A 21,938-nucleotide genomic window follows, 5' to 3' on the forward strand; every position below is an offset into this window, starting at 1 on the left:
AATTTATAATTTCCAATAATGGACCAATTATACTGTAATTATGAATTTATTCATTGAGGACAAATATTTCAAGTTCCCTATTGGAATTGAAATCTGTATCATCTGATGGCCTAGCAGGTATCAATTTTTGTTAAAGAGACTTAGTCTCTTATAGTGCATTGGCGTTGCCTAAGGCTCCAAGTAGCCTGTGCAGGGGGCTCCACTACATGCACTAGCCATGCATACAGACCTCAGGTCTACCGCTTCCTAATCCCATGAACTGTTACACTAACTTATTCTTTGTTGTTGGTATACAATGATATTGTCAGTTTTACAAAATCAAATCAAATCAAATCAAATCAAATCAAATCAAAATCTCTTTATTCGCAAATGAGGTGTCTACCTTGGTGGCAAATGGTACACTAAAATACATTATTGTCAAGCACTAAATTTTTAATTAACAAGAGAAGAAAAAACAATTTTTCTAGAATACAATAATATACAATTCATGCTAACAATTTTTTTCTATTAAACAAACAGATCATCCTTAATAAATTTATATTGTTTACAAAATTCTACTTATAATATCTCCTATATTTAAAACATAGTCAACTCATATACAGTATGTGGAATTACTTCAAATAATACTATGCAACTGGTATAAGATTAAAATTTACACTGCATTTATTTACTTTTTTACCCATTTTGGAACCTAAGTAGCATAACGACCTGCTGCGTCTTAACCAGAGCCCCCTTTTGCAACCAATTTTCAGAGTTCCTGAAGGGCCTTCACAGCTACCGTAGCGGTCCCAGGGCCCTCGAAGTCCCCACTGTACTTCACCCCTACAGGCAGTCCCCTACTTTGGCTGTCCAAACTCCATGGACCAGGGGAAGGAATTAATTTGTTTTTAACACACATTTTTTACTTACAATAGCCTGTACTCGTCGAATGCCATCTAACATTTCATTTATTTTCTCTGTTGCTGTTTATTCTTTTCTTGAATACCTGTACAGATTTTGGAAAAGGATCAAACACTACCCCTGGTAAACTGTTCAACTCCTTCACACCCTTCCCAATGAATGAAAATTTACCCCAGTCGCTTCTGCTAAAATTCCTTCTAATTTTATACTGCCAATATAATTATTTTCTAACTGAAGCCTCTCACGGATTTCTCCCCATGCTTCTTCTCCTGTATAGGCTCTATATAATCCTATAAGTCTACTTTTCTCTCTTCTCTTACTTAAAGTTTCCCACCCAAGTTCCTCTAACATTTCTGATACACTACTGTTTCTCCTGAAATCCCCTGTTACAAATCTTGCTGCTTTCCTCTGCACACTATCTATTTCTTTTATTAGGTATTCTTGGTGAGGATCCCAAACACTGTTTGCATATTCCAATAATGGACGAACCATACTTAGGTAATTTTTCTCTTTTAATTCTTTGTTGCATCCTTTAAGTAGCCTCATTATGACATGTAACGATCTGTATGCTTTCCCAACAATGTCATCAACATGACCCTTCCAGTGCAAATTACTTTCAAATCTCACACCTAAGTATTTGCACTTGCCATCTTTTGGGATAACTACCTCTTCCAAAGTATTTTCAAATTCAGTTTTAAAGCTCCTGTTTGTAAATGTTTTAACAGTTAATTTGCCTCCATTAACCTTCATATTATTTTCTTCAACCCACTGTTGGATACTCTCAAGGTCCCTTTGTAATTCTGAACAATCCTCAATGTTATTTATTTCCCTATAAACAATTATATCATCTGCATACAATCTTATTTTTGATGTTATATTGTTCCCTAAATCATTTGTGTATATTAAGAAAAGTAATGGACCGATTATACTACCCTGTGCGATTCCCTTCCAAACTTTCTCTTCCTGTGATATATTATTTCCTACTTTGACTTTCTGAACCCTTGAATTTAGAAATGTTCTTATCCAACGTATAACCCTTACGTCCAATCCTATTCCCTCCAATTTCTTTAATAATATTCCATGTTCCACTCAATCAAAGGCTTTGGAAAGATCTATGGCTATGCAATCTAACTGGCCTCCAGAATCCAACTGATTTGATATGTCCTGCTGAAATCCCACCAGTTGTGCCTCACAAGAAAATTTCTTTCTAAATCCATACTGGCTCTTCATGAACCAATTTCTATCATCACATATCCCTCGGATGTACTTTGCTATTAAACTCTCCAGTATTTTACAAACTATACTGGTCAGGCTGATTGGTCTGTAGTTCTCTGGTTTCCTTTTATCACCCTTTCCTTTATAAATTGGTATTATCATAGATTCCTTCCATTCTTTTGATATTACACTATTATTTATGACATAGTCAAAGAGAAATTTTAAATAAGGCACTATGTACCACCCCATTGACTTTAATACCTCCCCAGTAATTTGATCACTTCCTGCTGCTTTTCCTTGCTGAAGCAGTTGGATTTCTCTGAAAATATTTTCATTTGTGAATGAGAAGCTTCTTGTTTCCCTATGTGTCTCTCCCTCTCTATCTTATGTTACTGTTTCTAACTCCTGACAATCTTCTACTGAATCTCTGAATTCCCTACTAAATAGATTTGCTTTCTCAGTATCTGTTGAATACCGGTAGTGTTCACCCCCTTCTCCCACCATTGTAGGAATTTGGATTCCTTTTCCTTTTTGATTCCTAATATATGAATACATCTTTTTCCATTTCCCTTTGTGGTCATTACCCTCTTGAAGTATGCCATTCATATATTTCTCTTTTGCTTCCTTTTTCACTCTATTCAGTTCCCTCATTAGCTGTTTTCTAGTTTCTCTATTCTCCCTACCCTCTTTGATTTTCCTGTTTACTATTCTACATTTTCTTTTTAATTTCCTTATTTCCCTTGTATAATAAACAGGGTCTGAGGTCATTTTACCCTTCTTAACAGGTACAAATCTCTTCTCTCCTTCCCAAATGATTCCTTTAAATTTAGCCCAAAGTGTATCCACATTACTCCCTTCACTTATTCAACAACTGAATTGTGATTTAAGTTAAGTCCCAAATTCATCAACTTTAGTTTTTCTGTATAATTTCTTGTCTTGTGTGACCCTCTTATTAAGCATTTTTGGTACAAGTCCTACATCCATTATTACAGCCTTATGGTCACCTATTCCTTCAATTACCTCAGTTTTATCAACAATATCCCGTGGTTTAACCAAGAATACATCTAGCAAGTTGTTGAGACGAGTCGGTTCTTGTACTACTTGTGTAAATCCTCCCTCCCAAATTAACTTATTTGCCAGTTTCTGTTCATGGGCTTCACTTGCAGCTCCATTCCATTCAACTTCAGGCAAGTTTAGATCTCCCCCAATTATTACCACATCATTATTATTGTTTTTATGAGTATAATCTATTATTTTCTCAAATATTTCCATGTCTCTTTCCTCTCTTCCAGGCCTATATGTTCCTATAATTCCCACCTCCTTCATATTATCACAAACTAATTTTATCCCTAATATTTGATCCCTTTCATCAGTAAACCATTCATGTGAACAATAAGTTTCCTTCACCAGAATAAACACCCCCTCCACCCCCACCCTTTTTATCTCCTCGGTCTCTACGATAGACTGTATACCCTTCTGGAAATACTTCTCTATTACCCACCCCTTCTCTCAACCATGATTCTACTCCTATCACCACATCAGTCTCATAAGATTCCATCAATGTACTGAATTTTATTTGTTTATTTACTACACTCTGACAGTTTACCAAGAGCAATTTCAGACCCCCCTTCCTCCCTAAAACTTGACTGTTGTAATTGGGTAACATTTGACTCATGAGTTGAGAACATCCCTGGAACCCAGATCTTTGTACATAGATCTTGATTTAAGGATCTGGGTTTTCTGGCATGTTTCCCTGTATATGCCAATTTAGTGGTATGGGTTTTCTTAAGTGCATATTAGTTTGCAAATCTCTGTTGATAATTGTAGCAATTTGTCTAAAGAGAGTTGCTTTTCCATTACCATTCAGATGTAACCCATGCCTAGTGAACATTTGCCTGCCAAGACCTAAAGTATCTACTACATAGACATTTCTAAAACTCTTACTTAATCTCTTGATTTTTATATTTACATCATGTACAGCTTTGTTCACACACAAGTCTTCTATAAGGTCATACCTGGGTGGCACATTAACTACAATTACTTTTGAGTCAGGTAGTTTTGAAATCTTACCTCTGAGGGTCGTAATTAGTTCCTCACCTTCATTTGCAGCAATGTCATTTGTACCACTCACAATCACCACGTAGTTATCCTTCTCTAACACAGGATCACAACTTGAAAGGACGTATTCAGTTTTGTAACCTGGTTTTATTAGTCCTAAAACCTCAGTTTCTGGATTATGCAGCTCATCCTTGATGCCTTCTGCCATACCCCACCCTTGACTGTCTGCGTAGAGATGAATTTTTGGCGATCTTGACTTCCGGTTGGTTTTCTTCTTCTGTAGGTTACCTCCACTGGATTTAAAATTATTCGGAAAACTTGATGCGTCTTCTTCTGGAACTTGTTGCAATGACTGAAATCTATTTTGGCACTGCAAAGAGTTTTTTCCCGGTTTTAAGTTGTACGTAGTTTCTCCCATATGTTTAACATTAGGCCTAAAATGGCTACGCGTCACTTCTGTCGACAGCGATCTTTCTTCTCCACTGTCTTCTTTATCTTCCAGTTTATTTATTCTGTCCTTTAAGCTTTCATTTTCAAGTTTCAGAGCACATAAGTCTTCTTGTAGCACTCCTAAAATCTTAAGCATAGATTCGTAAGTCTCTCTTTCTTGTTGTTCTACCTCACTATCAGTTTGTTTACACTCGGGACACAGCCACACACTTTCTTCAATATCAGACCTATTTACAATATTTGCACAATGAAAATGGTACCATTCATCACACTTATGAAACAGAATCCCATTTTTAACTACTCTTCTGCATTTGCCACATTTTTCACTGCATCTTACACCATTATCCATCACAGATATCACAGACTCACACATAGTAGTCGCCATCTTGAATCCTTGACTTGGTACTGCCATTTCCTCAAGCACTTGCCAAAGATGGTTCCAATTAACATTGTCAAAGGCTTTAGAGTAATCAAGGAAACAGAATATATGAGGGTGGCCCAGAAAATAATGCACCACAATTTTTTTCTCAGCCCCCAACAACGGTACGAATGCAAAACATTAGATATGAATTCTCTGAAGTTTTCGGAGTGCGAATGCAAAGTTTCCACTTCTTCCGACAGATAGCTTACTTGCAGCAATGGTTCAACATGGTTTCTGTAAGTTATGTACGTTACAAGTAGCGTATCGTCACAGAATTTCTCACTGCGGAGCAAGAAACGGCTGGAAACATTCACAAACGTTTATGTGCAGTTTATGGAGCATCAGCAGTCAACAGAAGTACAGTTAGTCGCTGGGCACACAGGTTGAGACCATCTGAAAGCAGTTCGGCAGAGCTCCAAGATTTGCAGTGGTCGGGGAGGCCACCCACGTGTCACACCTGACAAGATGCAGCGTGCTGATGTGCTCATTTGCAAGGACCGGCGCAGAACGACTCAGCAGTTGGCACAGGAGCTTTCAATCAGCAAAGGAAGTGTGGGTATATCACCAGTGCTCTTGATTATGCAAAAAAAAGTGTTCACAATGGGTTCTGCGCTGTCTTATGGAGGAACACAAAACTCTCAGAAAAAACATTTCTTCTGAGTTACTGCAACATTTTGAAGCTGAGGGGGAAGCCTTCTTGTCCTGAATTGTGATGGGTGATGAAACCTGGGTTCACCATTTTGAGCCTGAAACAAAACTGCAATTGATGAAATGGCACCATCCTGACTCTCTACAGAACAAAAAATTCAAAGCAACTGCTTCCACTGGTAAGGTCACGATGGCGAAGAGGTGATTTGGACAGTGAAGAAATGGCTTCATGAACAGAACAAGGAGTGGTACCGACAGGGCATACATGCCCTTGTGTCTCGCTGGAGGAAGGCCATATAACGGTAAGGAGATTATGTGGAAAAATAGGCAGTGTAGAAAAAACATAATTCTTTCTTGTGTATAAGTTTCATTGTGTTCAATAAATAATTGTTGAAGAAAAATATGTGGTGCATTAGTTTCCAGGCTACCCTCATAGCAGGCAAACTAAACTCACCCTGGTATGATGCCTGCTTGCTCTGGCATATGTATGTGGAAGGACATAGTACTCATACGCTCTTATACAATATTTAACATACTATTGCCGGTATGGTTTAATAGAGAGATGGTTGTTTTGATTTTTGTGTAGTGGGATGTATATTGATTCCTTCCACTCAATTGGCAAGTTGCAAGTGCTCCATATTTTGTTGCAGATCTGTAACAGTATGTTATTCCTGGGTTCTCCTGTTACTTTTATAATATCTGCTACTATTCCATCTGACCCAGCTGATTTGTTATTAATAAGTCTCTGTAAAGCTGCTTCCACTTTGCACTTTAAGACTGACAGTTCTGTTTGCTGTTGAGCCCTCTCTAAACCTTCTGTATTCTGAACTTCTTTGTCTTCCATTAGGGTTGTACAATACTGACCACCATCTATTTAGAATCTCGGTCAGTAACCTTCCCATACTATCTCTGACTGATAAGTTGAATGGTTTGAAGTTCCTTGTTAAGAGTTTTACCTTTTTAAGTAGACCTCTGGGCTCATTCAAGTTCATAGGGGCTTCTGCTTCTTCAAAGAGGTATGTGATATATATATATTCTTATCCTCATACAATGCTTTATTGATTTCTTTTGTTCTGGTTATATTTCTTGATATTGTTAACATTATCTATTTCACTCACTTTGATGCTCTGTCAATCATTAATTAATCCCCACGTATGCTTTAATATCCATGTACATATATCAGACTGTGATGGCTTTTTTTCTGTAAATGAACTGAACCCATTTAAATTTCAGTAATGACTATTGTCTCTCTTTCACTTATATGAGCAGAAGATAATTTTCTATCTGTTGCTTTTCCTTTTGTGCAAGAATTTTGAGTATTATTTTTCTTATTTTTCTCTTGATCCCGCTGTGAGGTTTTAGAAAGTAGAGACTATTCTTGTGAATATACATGGTGGACAGAAACAATGTGAACCAGGTATGTAAGTGTTAGAGGGTTGGTCATGCTGATAAATAATTTGAAAAAATAATTCGATATCTTGTACCACTGTCATTTTATCTGGTGCTGAAGTTAGCCAATCAGATCACTTCACAGGAGAATTCAAATGGGTTTTGCGAGGTGGTGGTACTAAATCTGTACACGCCTTAAGACAGGCATAAGAGCACCAGTTGAAGAATAAAACTTTCCCAGGTGAGAGGTATGAATACTGACCTGTGAGCTGACAGGATCGCGCCAAAGCAAGTACGCTATGGTGACACTGACTAAAAGCAACATTGTATTTGTTTTGATGCTGATTTCTCAGCATGGCTCGCAAATCGTTTTTCAGTCACATGCAGATTTAGCAACACTGCCACACAAAGCCCATCTGATTGGCAGAATTTGTTGGCAATGGAACACCCCGCAGTACTGCGCTACCCCGGAGCGTAAAATGTCATAACATTTAATTTATACAAGGTTTCAATGGACCAACACTAAATTTTGTCTGAAATACGTAGTATTTCACTTTTTTTGCCGATGAATGTATAAAGCTATGGGAAGTCTTGAGATATTACCATATTGGCCCAAATATAAGATGGGGAATTTTACATCTACATTTTTACGCCAAAATATCCTTATAAAACCCGCAATCATTTTATATGTGCAGCCTAACATTTAGAGAGTTGGTACCATTCCCCATCTGTACTGGCTTGTACAGTAAGTGTCTTAATGTTATACCTGCCAACTTTTGAAAAGGGCTATCAGTAAAACTCACGCATGACAAAATATCTAATGATTTTTGACATACCCTGGCTTGATGAAAATAAGAATACTTCTGGGCTACAAAATACAAAATCCATGCTTCAAAAAGGATACTTACATACATACATACATACTTACATCATATGCCAATGATTTTTAGATGAACATAACAATCAAGAAGAAATCCATGTTAAACAACAGCAGGCGTGGTGAATCTTGGTTTGGAGTATACATAACAGGAGTTTCTTGATAAATTAAACAGATATGCTTTACACAATAAAACTTGTTTAACGTAACATAGGCAGGAAATAATATAATACACACTGCATATCACATGCTAGTTTGACTTTAAAGTCATAGTTGTGGCCTTTTTAGCCTCCTGCAAAAAGTCTTGAGAAAAGGTTTTGTCATTAACAGGGACCAGAACTCCTGGTCTTCAAAACAGAAATAGACTCCAGAGATTCATTGGACATGGATGATCTGAACTCTGTTCTATTTTTCTTCACAAGGCTAAAAATACGTTCAAATTCTGCATTGCTATGGGGTATGGCGAGAATAGCAACCTACCCGGCTTGCTGGAAGGACAAACCGATGATGATGGTGAGAATAGAGAGCATTACTCTAGAAATTCGGTTATACTTAAAAAATCCATTGACTCCACGAATTCTTGATATTTGTGCCCAACTGGAATCACTTGCAGCATCTTGATTTGCAGTCAAAGTATAGTCTACCTGAAGAGCTGTGAACTGCCTCCGAAGCTCATTCACCACCTCATCTGTAGTTCCATTCTCTTCCTTGCATAACATGATAGGAAACTTTTCCAAGAAAATACAAATAGAAGAAAATTGTTCATCTTCAATTTTGTCTAACCTACCAACTTGAACATGCTTTAACACATCATCCTTGAGTGTTGATAATATCCACTTTAAGTGGTAATCTTCCAGCACTTTTTTCAGCTGCTAGATTAATCAGATGGCAAATGCAACCTATGATGGCAATACCTGGTTGAACTTCCTTCAGAACTGCTGAAACCTCATTTTTGTGTCCTATCATAACAGGAGCATTGTCGGAGCAGAAAGCCACACAGTTTTCAATTGGTATGTTACAAGAATTCAGCTGTGATAACATCAGGTTACCTATGTTTGGCCCTGTTCAGTCCCCATATAATGCTGGTATGCATAGCACAGTGCTCACTACTTTTTCCTGTGGAATATCATAGAATGTACTGTAACAACAATAGGATACAACTTGGCATTCGTATCACTGCTTCCATCTGTTGCCAAAGAAAATGTTCCGTTTTGAAGGCACTTCAGATGATGCATATTTTGCCATTTTATTTACAATGCATGTCATTTTCGTGTGACCACAGCTATATTTCTTTGCAACTTCTGATGTGGGAAACATCATCTTAAATAAAGCACCAACATGATCAGCTGCACTTAAGGGCACATTGTGTTCCCCCAAAAAGAAGTTAACAGACACTCGGCCCTAAGGATATCACTGTCAACATTTCCAGGTTATGCATAAAAAAGGTGTTGATTTTCTTGTTATCTTCCTTCGATATAACTGCACTTCACATGATTACTTAAATCATTTCTTCCACCATGTGCAATATTAATATCACACCCAAATACCGTGCAAAAGGCAATTTTTTTTCCCTTTCTTGATTTTAGTATTCATGGAATATCAACAGAATATTATTCTTTAAATGTCTGGAAGTACTGTTTCTTGTTGGAGTTATTCATGAATCCTACAATAGGAATATAGCGTACAAAAATGTCCAAGAACAAATGTCTCGGTGTCTACTGAAACATCAAAGGGAACCTGGATCACTGAACATCACATAAAATTATAACATAAACACTCAAGGTAGTCAAACACTTCATCCAAGCATACAAAGTCTTAAACCATTAAACGAACAAGACACCAACGTTGTGAACAAAGAATATGCTCATGATAAAAGACACAAACACATGTGGAACGAATGTAATTAGTCCAAGGAATACAGGAAACTGTGAAGCACAAAGTTATAACACAATAACTCAAACACTTCATTAAAATATGTCATAACCTTAAAAGGCCAAAACATTCAAGGAACACCAACTTCGTGAACAAAGAACAACACTTGCGTGGTAAAAGCATATGGTAAATCACAACAAGCGAACGGAAATGAACAAAGAATTTGTGGAGCAGAACCTGTCGACACCTAAGATTCACATGGAAGAACTGTTATACCGGCTTTAAATTCAATTCCAATGATGATACAAACATCACACGGTAAAAAATACCAATCATATCAAAGAATGAGTTATCGACTATTGTGGACTTGCCTTCGACCCACGCAAACAATCGATTGTACGGAAGTGGGGTGATTATCGAATGTTAACGTTTCACATTTTTGTCCACGAAGTTGTAAAATGACACCATCCTTCGTAAAACTGTAAAACGCTGTAATTTCCACAAATTTTATGGATAAACTGTAAAAGTTGGCAGGTATGCAATGTGCTTCACAGCTGAACTCAGGGGCACAAATAAACCAAAATTTCCTGAGTTTTAATGAGTTTTTGTTTCCAATTTGTGACATATGATTAGTGAAGGGTAGAAATGAATCATCATCATCATCATCAGTCAGTTTACTCATTGCTGAGCATCGTAACCTCATTTCTTTACTTCATTAGTAACTGCATCCTTAACGAGATTTTTCCATCCTGAGCGGTCTTCAGTTCTTCTTAAGATATTGTGAAGAGGTAGACTGGTGATCTTATTTGCTTGGTCTAACCATCTACTTGTTGTTCTGCCTTTTGGTCTGGTGCCTTCAATTTTGCCTTGCAGAATGGCCTTTTCTAAATTGTCTCCTTCTCTCCTCAAAATGTGTCCCAGGAACTGGAGGCAACTTTCACTAACGCGGGAAGATAAATGTTTTGTGATGCTCAGTTCTTCTATAAAGGAGGCATTTGTTCTTTTTTCTGTCCATGGTATACGGAGCATTCTCTGTCAACACCACATCTCAAAGGCATCTATTTGGTTCTTGTCACTAGCCTTCACAGTCCAGGTCTCACAACCGTACAGGAAAACAGAAAACACCAGTGATTCCACCAATCGTATTTTCACTGTTTTGGATAATGCCCGGTTCTGCCAGATCTTTGTAAGTTTAACCATTGCGGCACGACCTAGGACAATCCGTCGTTTTATTTCTTTATCACAATTCCCCGTGTTACTGATTATGGAGCCCAGATATACACTATCACTGACCAACTCCACATCTTTCAGGCATCCTGTTATTTTGATTGGGATTTGACTTTGTCGGTTGATAACCATTAGTCTGGTCTTTTTCATGTTAATTTCTAGACCAAAATCTGAACTAATGATTATCACTCTAGAGAGAAATTAATTGATTGATTGATTGATTGATTGATTGATTGATGTTTGTTGTTTAAAGGGGCCTAACATTGAGGTCATCGGCTCCTAATGGTACGCAATGAGATGAAATGAAATGACAACTTAAAAGTCCAAAATCCTCCACTGACCAGAATTCAAAGCATGAGGGAGAAGAACGAATGGATGTATGGATATGAATTTAAAACGATCAGTAGATCCGACCCACAGTGCATCACATGCACAGAAGCTGGCACAAAAAAATAGTATTACCTACCAAGGGACTGCTTCTATAGCACGATGCTGAATCGATTATGCTTATAGTCAAAATGGGTCCAAACTCCAGGTCATCAGCCCCTCATAATGGTATTTATCGCTAGGAAAGTAGAACCATGCTATGTGTAATGTTGCGGTACTAATCAAAAGTAGCGGAGACTCGCGGTATTCCACACATTATGGTACTATTCACAGGTAGTATAATGCGCACATGTAACATAGACCTATGGTGTATCGCACATTGCGACACTATTTGCAGGCAACGCAAACCTATGTGGACTAACCATAGGGACTCATACTATCCCGTGGAATTCCTCACATAGTGGGAGCTGAGCATAGGTAAGGCAGAACCATGGTGTCGCTCATATAGGGGTACAAATCACAGGTACTGTAGGACCCATCTCCTGATTCACACACTGTCACTACTAATCCCAACCTATTGCGTACCTAACATAGTGGTACTGCGCGCAAGTAAATTCAACCCATGGTGTTCCCTGCATGATGGTACTAATTACATTTTTTTTTTGCTAGTTGCTTTATGTCGCACTGACACAGATAGGTCTTATGGCGACGATGGGACCGGAAAAATGGCTAGGAGTGGGAAGGAAGCGGCCGTGGCCTTAATTAACGTACAGGCCCAGCATTTGCCTGGTGTGAAAATGGGAAACCACGGAAAACCATTTTCAGAGCTGCCGATAGTGGGAGTTACTAATTACAAGTAGTTTCATGGTTCTAATTGGATCATCCCTTGGTCACCACTTTTAGTCGCCTCTTACAACAAGCAGGGGATACCGTGGGTGAATTCTTTGTCTGCATCCCCCACCCACAGGGTGTGTGTGTTTGGTCCGCGAGAGGTATTTTATTTCCCTCAAGTCCACCGGCAAGCCGGTTAGGACCCCCCTATCTGCCACCTGGGACGCGCCACATGGGAGTACAGTATCACTTCTCCCCCTGCTACGCTGGCGTAGCAGGTTCATGGTAGAGAGCAATTCATCAAGTTCTTGTCCACTTCCTGCAATGAGTGTAGTATCATCAGCGAAGCGTAAATTGTTGATTTTTCCTACCACCGATTGAAATTCCACTATCCCAGCCATCCAGCGCTCTTCTCATTACATACTCTGCGTAGATATAGTAGAGTTGTGGTGCAAATATCTAACCTTGTCTGACTCCATTTGTCACATTGGAAAATTCTGAGTATTCACCATCCACCCCTATGGTTGCATTATGACTATTATAAAGACCTTTCAATAATGACATTAAGTGGTTTGGGACTCCATATTCATTGAGCACTTCCCACAACTTGTCCCATTTGACACAGTCAAAGGCCTTTTTATATTGCAAGTGACTAATCACAGGTACTGTGGGACCCACCTCCTAATTCACACACTGTCGCTACTAATCACAAACCACCGAGCTCGATAGCTGCAGTCGCTTAAGTGCGGCCAGTATCCAGTAATCGGGAGATAGTGGGTTCGAGCCCCACTGTCGGCAGCCCTGAAGATGGTTTTCCGTGGTTTCCCATTTTCACACCAGGCAAATGCTGGGGCTGTACCTGAATTAAGGCCACGGCCGCTTCCTTCCACTTCCTAGGCCTCTCCTATCCCATCGTCGCCATAAGACCTATCTGTGTCAGTGCGACGTAAAGCAAATAGCAAAAAAAAAAAAAAACTAATCACAAACCTATTGCGTACCTAACATAGTGGTACTGCTCACAAGTAAATGCAACCCGTGGTGTTCCCTGCATGATGGTACTAATTACAAGTAGTTTCATGGTTCTAATTGCTTACGCTTTTTATAACTGAGGAAACAAATATAGGCAGGGACACAGAACTCGCGGCATTTTTCAATTATCTGCCTCATATTTGTTATTGACTCTCAAGTACCTTTACCTGCCACAAAACCTGCTTGTTCAGCAGAAATCTGAGATTGCAAGAAAGTTTTTAGTCATTGATTCATTATGTACGTAGGTGGTTTGAAAAGTTCTCGGAATGTACTAGAATTAAATATCTTATCTCGGTGGAACTGCTTTTATTTTTCAACATAGTCTCCCTGTAGACTAATGCATTTGGTCCAGCGATGTTCCAATGCCTTGATCCTATCTTGAAAAAGAGATTCCTCCAGGCCTGCAAAGTACCTCTCCAATTCAGCTGTCAGTTCTTCCCTTGTAGAAAATCTCCGTCCATCGAGGAACATTTTCAGCTTGGGGAATAGATGAAAGTCTGATGGTGCCAAATCAGGTGAATAAGGTGGATGTGGCAACAATTCGTACCCCAGTTCATGAAGTTTTGCCATGGCAATAACACTTGTGTGCGGCGGAGCGTTGTCCTGATGAAAGATGACCTTTTCCTTACCAAACCCGGCCTTGTTTCGCGTATCTTTTCCTGTAGTTGGTCTAGGAGGTTTGCATAGTATTGCCCCGTAATTGTTTGGCCAGTAGGAAGATAATCTATCAGCAGAATGCCTTTTGCATCCCAGAAAACTGAGGCCATGACCTTTCCGGCTGAACGCACTGCCTTTGCTTTCTTTGGTGATGGTGAATCAGCATGTTTCCACTGCTTTGACTGCTGTTTTGTCTCTGGGGTATAGTAGTGGACCCAAGTTTCATCTGCAGTCACAAAAAGGCACAAAAAATCTTGTTGGCTGCACTGAAAACGGGCCAGACTTTGTTCAGACATTTCCAATCTGGTGCGTTTATTGTCCAATGTCAAGAGCCGCGGCACCCATCTTGCAGATAATTTTTTCATACCCAATTCTTTGGTTAAAATATAATATACATGTTCAGAAGACATCCCTACAGCTTCAGCAATCTCCCGCACTTTCAGTCGACGATCCTCCATGACCATTTTATGCACTTTTGCAATAAATTCTGGGATCGTTACACTTTTTGGCCGTCCACTACGCGGATCATCATCCAAGCTCTCCCGACCAAATTTAAACTCGCTGGTCCACTTGGCAACAGTTGAAAATGAAGGAGCAGAGTCCCCCAGTGTGTTCTGAAAGTCGGCATGAATTTCCTTTGCTTTCATACCTTTCTTTACAAAGTATTTAATCACTGCTCGAATCTCAGTTTTTTCCATTGTCACAAATCACTACGCGGGAACAACAACAAAGAGTCGCCACTACCACACTCCTGCAGCTAGAGCACTGACACGCCACATGTTTACTCACAAAGGATGTGCGATTATTGCGCGGGAACCTCGTTGCTCTAGCACTGACATCTAGCGGTGATTCCGAGAACTTTTCAAACCGTCCTCGTACAGCAGGACTTCGCTAGCATGCTATATTAATGCTATGGTGCGGTAATTAGAACAGTCCCTAACTGACCCTTTTTTGTGAAGGGGGATAAGAACAGATGTAGTCCAGTCTTTAGGCCGTTCTCCAGTTTTCCACACTTTATTACATATTGAATGTAAAGCATGGAGGCCTTCTTCTCCCATTACTTTCAGCATTTCTCCAGTAATACTGTCTATGCCTGGGGCTTTGTTGTTTTTCAAATGTTTGATGGCATTCTCAATTTCACTAAATAGGATAGGCTCTATGTCACATTCCATACAATTGTTCTCTTCTCTTATGCTATTACCTTTGCAGTATGAAGTTTCGCAGTGTTGTTTCCACTTGGATATTGCTTCTTTCTTGTCACCAATTACATTTCCCTGTGTGTCTTCAATCACCCATGTACGTGGTTTGAACTCTCGGATGATGCTATTTATCTTCTTGTAAAGGTCACATGTTTCATTTAGCTTGTGATGGTGGTCTATTTCATTACAGATTTTGGCAAGATACTGTGTTTTGTCAATTCTACAATTACTCTGTATTTTTTGGCAAAGTTCTTTGTATGTTTCCTCATCTTCTGCAGTTTATATACCATGTTTCTTCAATCAATAGTAATGTAGATGTTGAAATCCAGGGATGTTTTGCTTGAAGGATCTTAGGAACTAGTTCGGGAAGGGATGAATTGATGATTTCTTTCATCTTGTCCCATGCTTGAGAAGAAGCTCTTTCCTCCGCTACTTGCTGGAATTTTGTTCTTGTTCTTTCACCAAATTCATGGAGAATATGTTTGTCAGTAATCCGTACCCATTTTACTCTCACCTTCTTCAATGATTTCAATTTTATCTGCATTTTCAAAGATAGCGGTATATGATCACTACCACAGTCTGCTCCAGGGTAGGTCTTACAATCCAGGATTGAAGTCTGCCAATGTTGCTTCACCAAAATGAAATCAATTTGATTCCTAACCTTATCCCCAGGAGAAATCCACGTGTAGCCACGCCTTGGATGATGTTGGAAGAGGGTGTTACAGATAGATAAGTTGTTATTCACACAAAATTCTAATAAACGCTCTCCGCATTCATTTCTCACCCCCAGACCGAACAGTCCAACCATAGGTCTCATATGTCTATCATCTATAGTCTTATCTATCTTCTCACTAAAATCCCCTTGGATGACTAACATTTCCGTTTTAGGTATCCTACTGATGGTATATTCCAGATGGTCATAAAATTCTTCTATTTTCTCTTCTAGTGAAATTGAATGATGTCGATATTACAAGGAGAAGCTTTCATCTTAATACAGATGATTCTATCACAGCATTGTTAAGATTCTTTGGAATTATTACAGCAACACCATTATGACTCATATCCTCACTTCCAGAAAAATATACTGTATTATTTGTTTGAGTCATAAAATGGCCACAGCCTCTCCAATGTGTCTCACTAAGTCTAAGTATGTCCAGATCATGAAGTTCCATTTCTCTTTCAATGATGTGAAGTTTTCCCGTCTCCAAGAGACCTTGTACATTCCAGGTTGCTATTCTTCTGATGACTCGTAAGGATAGTTTAGACAGATCTTCATATACCAAAGCTCCTCTCAACCTTGTCCTCCTCGGAGAGCCGACTGGGGGGACTCACTCTGGAATCTAATTTGAGACTGAGTAAAGCCATGAGGTTGTCTTGAGAAAATAACAGTGGTGGTTTCCCGTTGCCTACCACTGACCCACCATTCCTGTCTGCTCACCGACCCAGTTTCCCACTGGGATTGGATACCCAATCTTCCACTGGGTTGCTCGGCTTAACAGGGGCACCGCATGTAGGTAGAAATGGAAGAATTGAGGTGTGAGAGGCTGAGAGAACTCTCTTGGTGAGTTCTTATAATCACATCACACCCCCATATAGCCAGAGTCTAATAATTTGAGTTGTTTTGAGAATTAATACTTGCATTCAAAACCATATTCCCGAGAACAACATAACCTTTCGGAGTCGAGTAGGTCTAATGGTAATTTATGCAGTACAAGACTTACAGAAACATACTACATATAATAGTGGCCAAATAACAAGGGAAGATTAAAAAAAGGAAGGGATTTGTATCAGCTGTGCTTTATTTTATTAGATTAGAGAACTATAAAAATTCTTGTGATTGATTTTTGCTCAGCTTGACATTATTTAGTAGCATATTTTTCAAAGAGCTTGGCTGATCAAAGTTGCTGACCTGAAAGAAAGTTTTCATCAAAAAGTGATGAAGTTTCCCTAGTAAAACTGAATTCAAAGTATCAAGATTTTGAACTCATGTAATTTATGTTTTTGTAAGATTATTATAATTATACATACAGTATTTCATTATTGTGATCGTTAGCCAAATCGTCGATGGTTTTAATTCATTCTCTGGTTTCCCGCACTTCCATCACGCCTTATTATACATTTCTTTTCTGTTGTCCCTCCTAAAACAGAGTCAAGGTTCCATTGTATTGGATGTAGGAAGATACATATGCAGATGAAAGCAGTGTACAGTGATTATTGGACACCTGGCACAAGTCCACAATTGTAACAGAAATGTTTTCCAGAAAGACTACTTCCCTTAGTAACAACCACCACCCAGAATAACCATAGAAATTGATGAACATTTTTGTAATGTGTGACAATGAATTGACTTGAAATAATCAACATCTCACTGAGGATGTCACCAGGGTGCTGGCAACTTGTGCCTCAGTACCATCCATCACATCATCACTAGCATGCTGAATCCTGTTGATTCCCCATATCTGATGATAGTCGAATGAGCCATTGCTTAGCGGAAGCTGCATGAATATCGGCTGCAGGGTGACTAGTTTTTGTCACAAATTAAGGCAGGCCACAAGATTTGGTGCCATCATTACAAGCACCAACTGGTTTACTTGTTATAAAATTCAAATAAATTTCACTACTCGCAATTTCTACCAACAAGCACTAAACACCAGTATATGAATAGCACTAAATGGATATATCTCACACACACACAAGCACGCACACATGCACACACACAATTTCAATAGGTTTTCACCACTTTATCACTGCAATAATGCAAGAGCACTCTCAACAGCCAACCATTCACAAACGCATCCAACAATGGAAGCTGAGGTGGACAATAAAAGCATAATGCCCTGTACTGCTTTTGGGAAGTGTCATTTGCAGAGTTGAAACAGGCCTTCAGACACCAACAAATCACATCAGATGATGAAATGAAAGCTACTGTTCTACAGCGGTTCCAGAAATTTCCTTCACAGAAGTACACTCTGTCTTGCTTCACAGTGGGATAAGTGACTCAACAGGTGTGATGACTACATGTAACTGACTCGAAATTGATAGGCTTTTCCACCAGGTGTATATTTTTAAATGACTGCCCCTAACAGCTGCTCAAATTGCTTCTTTCTCTTTTCTTTATATGAAATAGAACATCATGAACAAAATACTCTGATGACACTGAAGGGTCAAAGGACTTACCTGATACATTAAGATTCCCAACAAGCCGGTGGCATTTTGCTATAACTTCGTTTCTTTTTAATAAGAAGGTAACTATATAGCTGTTTTTTGTTACAGCAATAACCCTGGTATCATTCTTAAGGTCATTTGGCAGACTGCAAATACAGAGCACTCGCATACGGTCTTTCTCTGCCCACACATCTGTCATACCAGTACAAGAAATATCGCCGCTTTTCACAGTAAGTTCCACTGATTTCACACAACCTTCAGCATTTCCTACAATCAGCGTCACTGTAACAACACAATTCTCACCAATCAGTAATTGAACAATGAAAATGAACAATCTCAGACAATTAGCTAAACAAAATATATTAATTATGACACTAATCACACGAAATTAATGAAAATTCAAAATAGGTATACTAAAGGTTGTACAGAGAATCTGTGAAGTAGCAGTGGAAAAACAAGCCTTCTGTGCAGGCATTATCATAGATGGCTGATGTAAATGAGTCGGCACAAAAGGAATAGAGTGGAAGAGGGAACAAACACGTCACCACTACACATACGGCTGTTTGTCTTGAAGCAAAGAACATGCCAAAATGCAAAAATGGAGCATGTTTCACACTGAAAATAAAAGCTGCATACTAATATTTTAAAATAATATTTTTTTGTTTTACAATTTGTTTTACGTCACACCAACTCAGGTAGGTCTTATGGTGACGATGAGATGGGAAAGGCCTAGGAGTGGGAAGGAAGCAGCCGTGGCCTTAATTAAGGTACAACCCCAACATTTGCCTGGTGTGAAAATGGGAAACCACGGAAAACCATCTTCAGGGTTGCCGACAGTGGGGTTCAAACCCACTATCTCCGGGATGCAAGCTCACAGCTGCACGCTCCTAACCACACGGCCAGCTCGCCCAGTAAAAATAATGGTAGGTTTTTCTTTCTTTTTTTTTTTTTTGCTATTGGCTTTATGTCGCACTGTCACAGATAGGTCTTATGGCGATGATGGGACAAGAAAGGCCTGGGAGTTTTAAATGACTGCCCCTAACAGCTGCTCAAATTGCTTCTTTCTCTTTTCTTTATCTGAAATAAAACATCATGAACAAAATACTCTGATGACACTGAAGGGTCAAAGGACTTCCCTGATTTATTATTATTATTATTATTATTATTATTATTATTATTATTATTATTATTATTATTATTATTATTATTATTATTATTATTATTAATATCAAGCAGGAAGCAGCCGTGGCCTTAATTAAGGTACAGCCTGGTGTGAAAATGGGAAACCACAGAAAACCATCTTCAGGGCTCCTGACAGTGGGATTCAAACCCACTACCTCCCAGATGCAAGCTCACAGCCGCGTGCCCCTAACCGCACGGCCAACTCGCCCGGTCGAAATAATGGTAGTCTAAGAGAAATCACGTGCATCACACCAGAGTATGGTATGTGTTCTGCAGGTCTACATTACACACAAAACAGTATGTGGGAGGACCATCAGAGTGATCTTACCTTGCATGCTTCCTTCCCCAGACTAGCAGGGAAAAGTAAAGGAAGTATGCGTAGTCAGACTCTGCCCTGTCTAGAGTGATGTCATGCACAATCATACTTCATAGATTCTGAGTACGGACTTTACTCACATCATCGTGCAACCCAGACCTCAAGTTACAAGAGAACCAACTATATAAAAGTAATACCAACTAGCTGAGGAAGAGCAAATCAAACACAAATCTTTCATTTTATGAGAGAATCCATGGCATTAAGAATATGGAAAAGATGTAATGATGACCTTCTTGAATATTGAAAAGGCAATATAATAGTATAGTGTTTGCAGAAGCAAGATATGGAAGGTCCTGAAAAAAAAAAAAAAGGAGTTGGGGAACAGACTATATGGAGGGAAAAGGAGATGTCACAATTCAAGGTAAGAAAGGTCCACCAACTCATTAATTCATTGTATCTATACTTTATTCATTGTGGGACTAGTTTTGACCTCTTTTCCTTATGAGATCATCTTCAGCCATAAATGATAAAACAGGAATAATATCAAGCATCACAAAAACAATCACCAAACATAAAATTGAAAACACTTGACATGTCCTAATGTTTGTTATCATGGAAATTGAAACCAATGAAACGATATGTCCATAAGCACACTAAGTCCTACACAAGCTTTTTTTTTTTTTTTTTTTTTGCTAGTTGCTTTACGTCGCACCGACACAGATAGGTCTCTTATGGCAACGATGGGACAGGGAAGGGCTAGGAGTGGGAAGGAAGTGGCCATGGCTTTAATTTGGTGTGAAAATGGGAAACTACGGAAAACCATTTTCAGGGCTGCCGACAGTGGGGTTCGAACCTTCTATCTCCCGAATACTGGATACTAGCCGCACTTAAGCGACTGCAGCTATCGAGCTCGGTACACAAGGTTTTAAATTGATCAACTGATAGTTACAAAAGCTAAATGGGGCTTGTACAACAATTTGTGTCCCTATATTGGGATAACAAGAATGTCAGTTCATAAAATTATGTACATGAATTTGGGACAATACATTTAAAAACAGGGATGAAAAAACACATTAAAACTCATTTTCTATTAACTATCATGCTAAAACTGAGACATCATATATTTGCTTCCTAGTTCTTGTCTTAGCTTGAAGTCAGTTGATAGACGTGTTTGAGGGAAATGATTAAACTGAAGCAAGTTAATTCTTGGAGAATAGATGATGTGAATTTTTGAGTTATTACAAGACTGAGGGGAACATTTACAGCTTGAATCTGTGGCCCTTTTAGTCCAATAAAAGGATCCTTTGTCAATGCATTGGTATGGAGTAGATGTCTGAGAGAGAAAATGAGAGTAATTTAAAAAAGAAATTGTTGAGATTTAAAAAAGGGGGAAAAAGAAGAAGAGTATGAAAATATGTGCAGCTGCGTGAGACTCACTTCCTAATGCTCAGCGTCCGATGTGTAAGTACACTCGAAAGCTTACGGCGAACTAACTACCAAGAGAGAGAGAGAGAGAAAGTCGAGGCTATTGCAGAGGGACAGGGGAGGGATAAGTAAGGTGGAAGGCAGGTGGGTAGAGGGGGATAGGTGGGTGCAGCCTTTAAGTTTGCGTTTTTTATATATGGGGATGATTGTACACAAAAATGTTAGATTTTTGAGATATTTCATTAATATTGCAATTGGGATTGAAATGTTGCTCCAAATGAATGTGACAATTCTCCAGAATGTTAAGCATGACTCCTTTCTTTTTGACCTTTAGAATGCTTAAGTCTTGATCAATGGATGTAAAGCTATGTTTGAAATCTGACATATGTTGTCCTATAGCAGAAAACCAATTGTATTTTATGGCATTAACATGTTCCAGGTACCATGTCATGAAACTTCAGCCCATTTGACCAACAGATGAGACATAAAAGATTTTACATTTTAGTTTATAGACCCCGGAGTCAAAAAATTTGTTGTGTTGGTTGATAACATATGTGTTTTGGAAAATATTAATGTTGGTTTTAAAAGCTACTGATTGTACTTCTTAAAAAATGTTAGTAATTTGATATATATTCTCGCTATTAAACGTAAAGAATACTATTTTTTTATGAGCTGATTCTCTAGCTAGAGTGGAATGTTGATGTCGTATGGTCATGTTGATTATTTTATTAATGAACTGTTTACTGTATC

At 38.8% G+C, this 21,938-nt stretch overlaps 1 protein-coding gene across 1 annotated transcript in view; it reads right to left on the reverse strand.

Moving 5' to 3' along the window:
* Positions 1-21,938, reverse strand: part of LOC136885635 (T-cell immunomodulatory protein) — a 328,519-nt gene that overhangs the window by 112,068 nt on the left and 194,513 nt on the right. The window contains exon 7 of the mRNA XM_068230710.1: positions 18,278-18,547. Within this exon, the coding sequence (XP_068086811.1) occupies positions 18,278-18,547 (270 nt within the window). The remainder of the gene's footprint in view (positions 1-18,277; positions 18,548-21,938) is intronic.

Source organism: Anabrus simplex, chromosome 1 (genome assembly GCF_040414725.1).
Source record: "Anabrus simplex isolate iqAnaSimp1 chromosome 1, ASM4041472v1, whole genome shotgun sequence".
Taxonomy (NCBI): domain Eukaryota; kingdom Metazoa; phylum Arthropoda; class Insecta; order Orthoptera; family Tettigoniidae; genus Anabrus; species Anabrus simplex.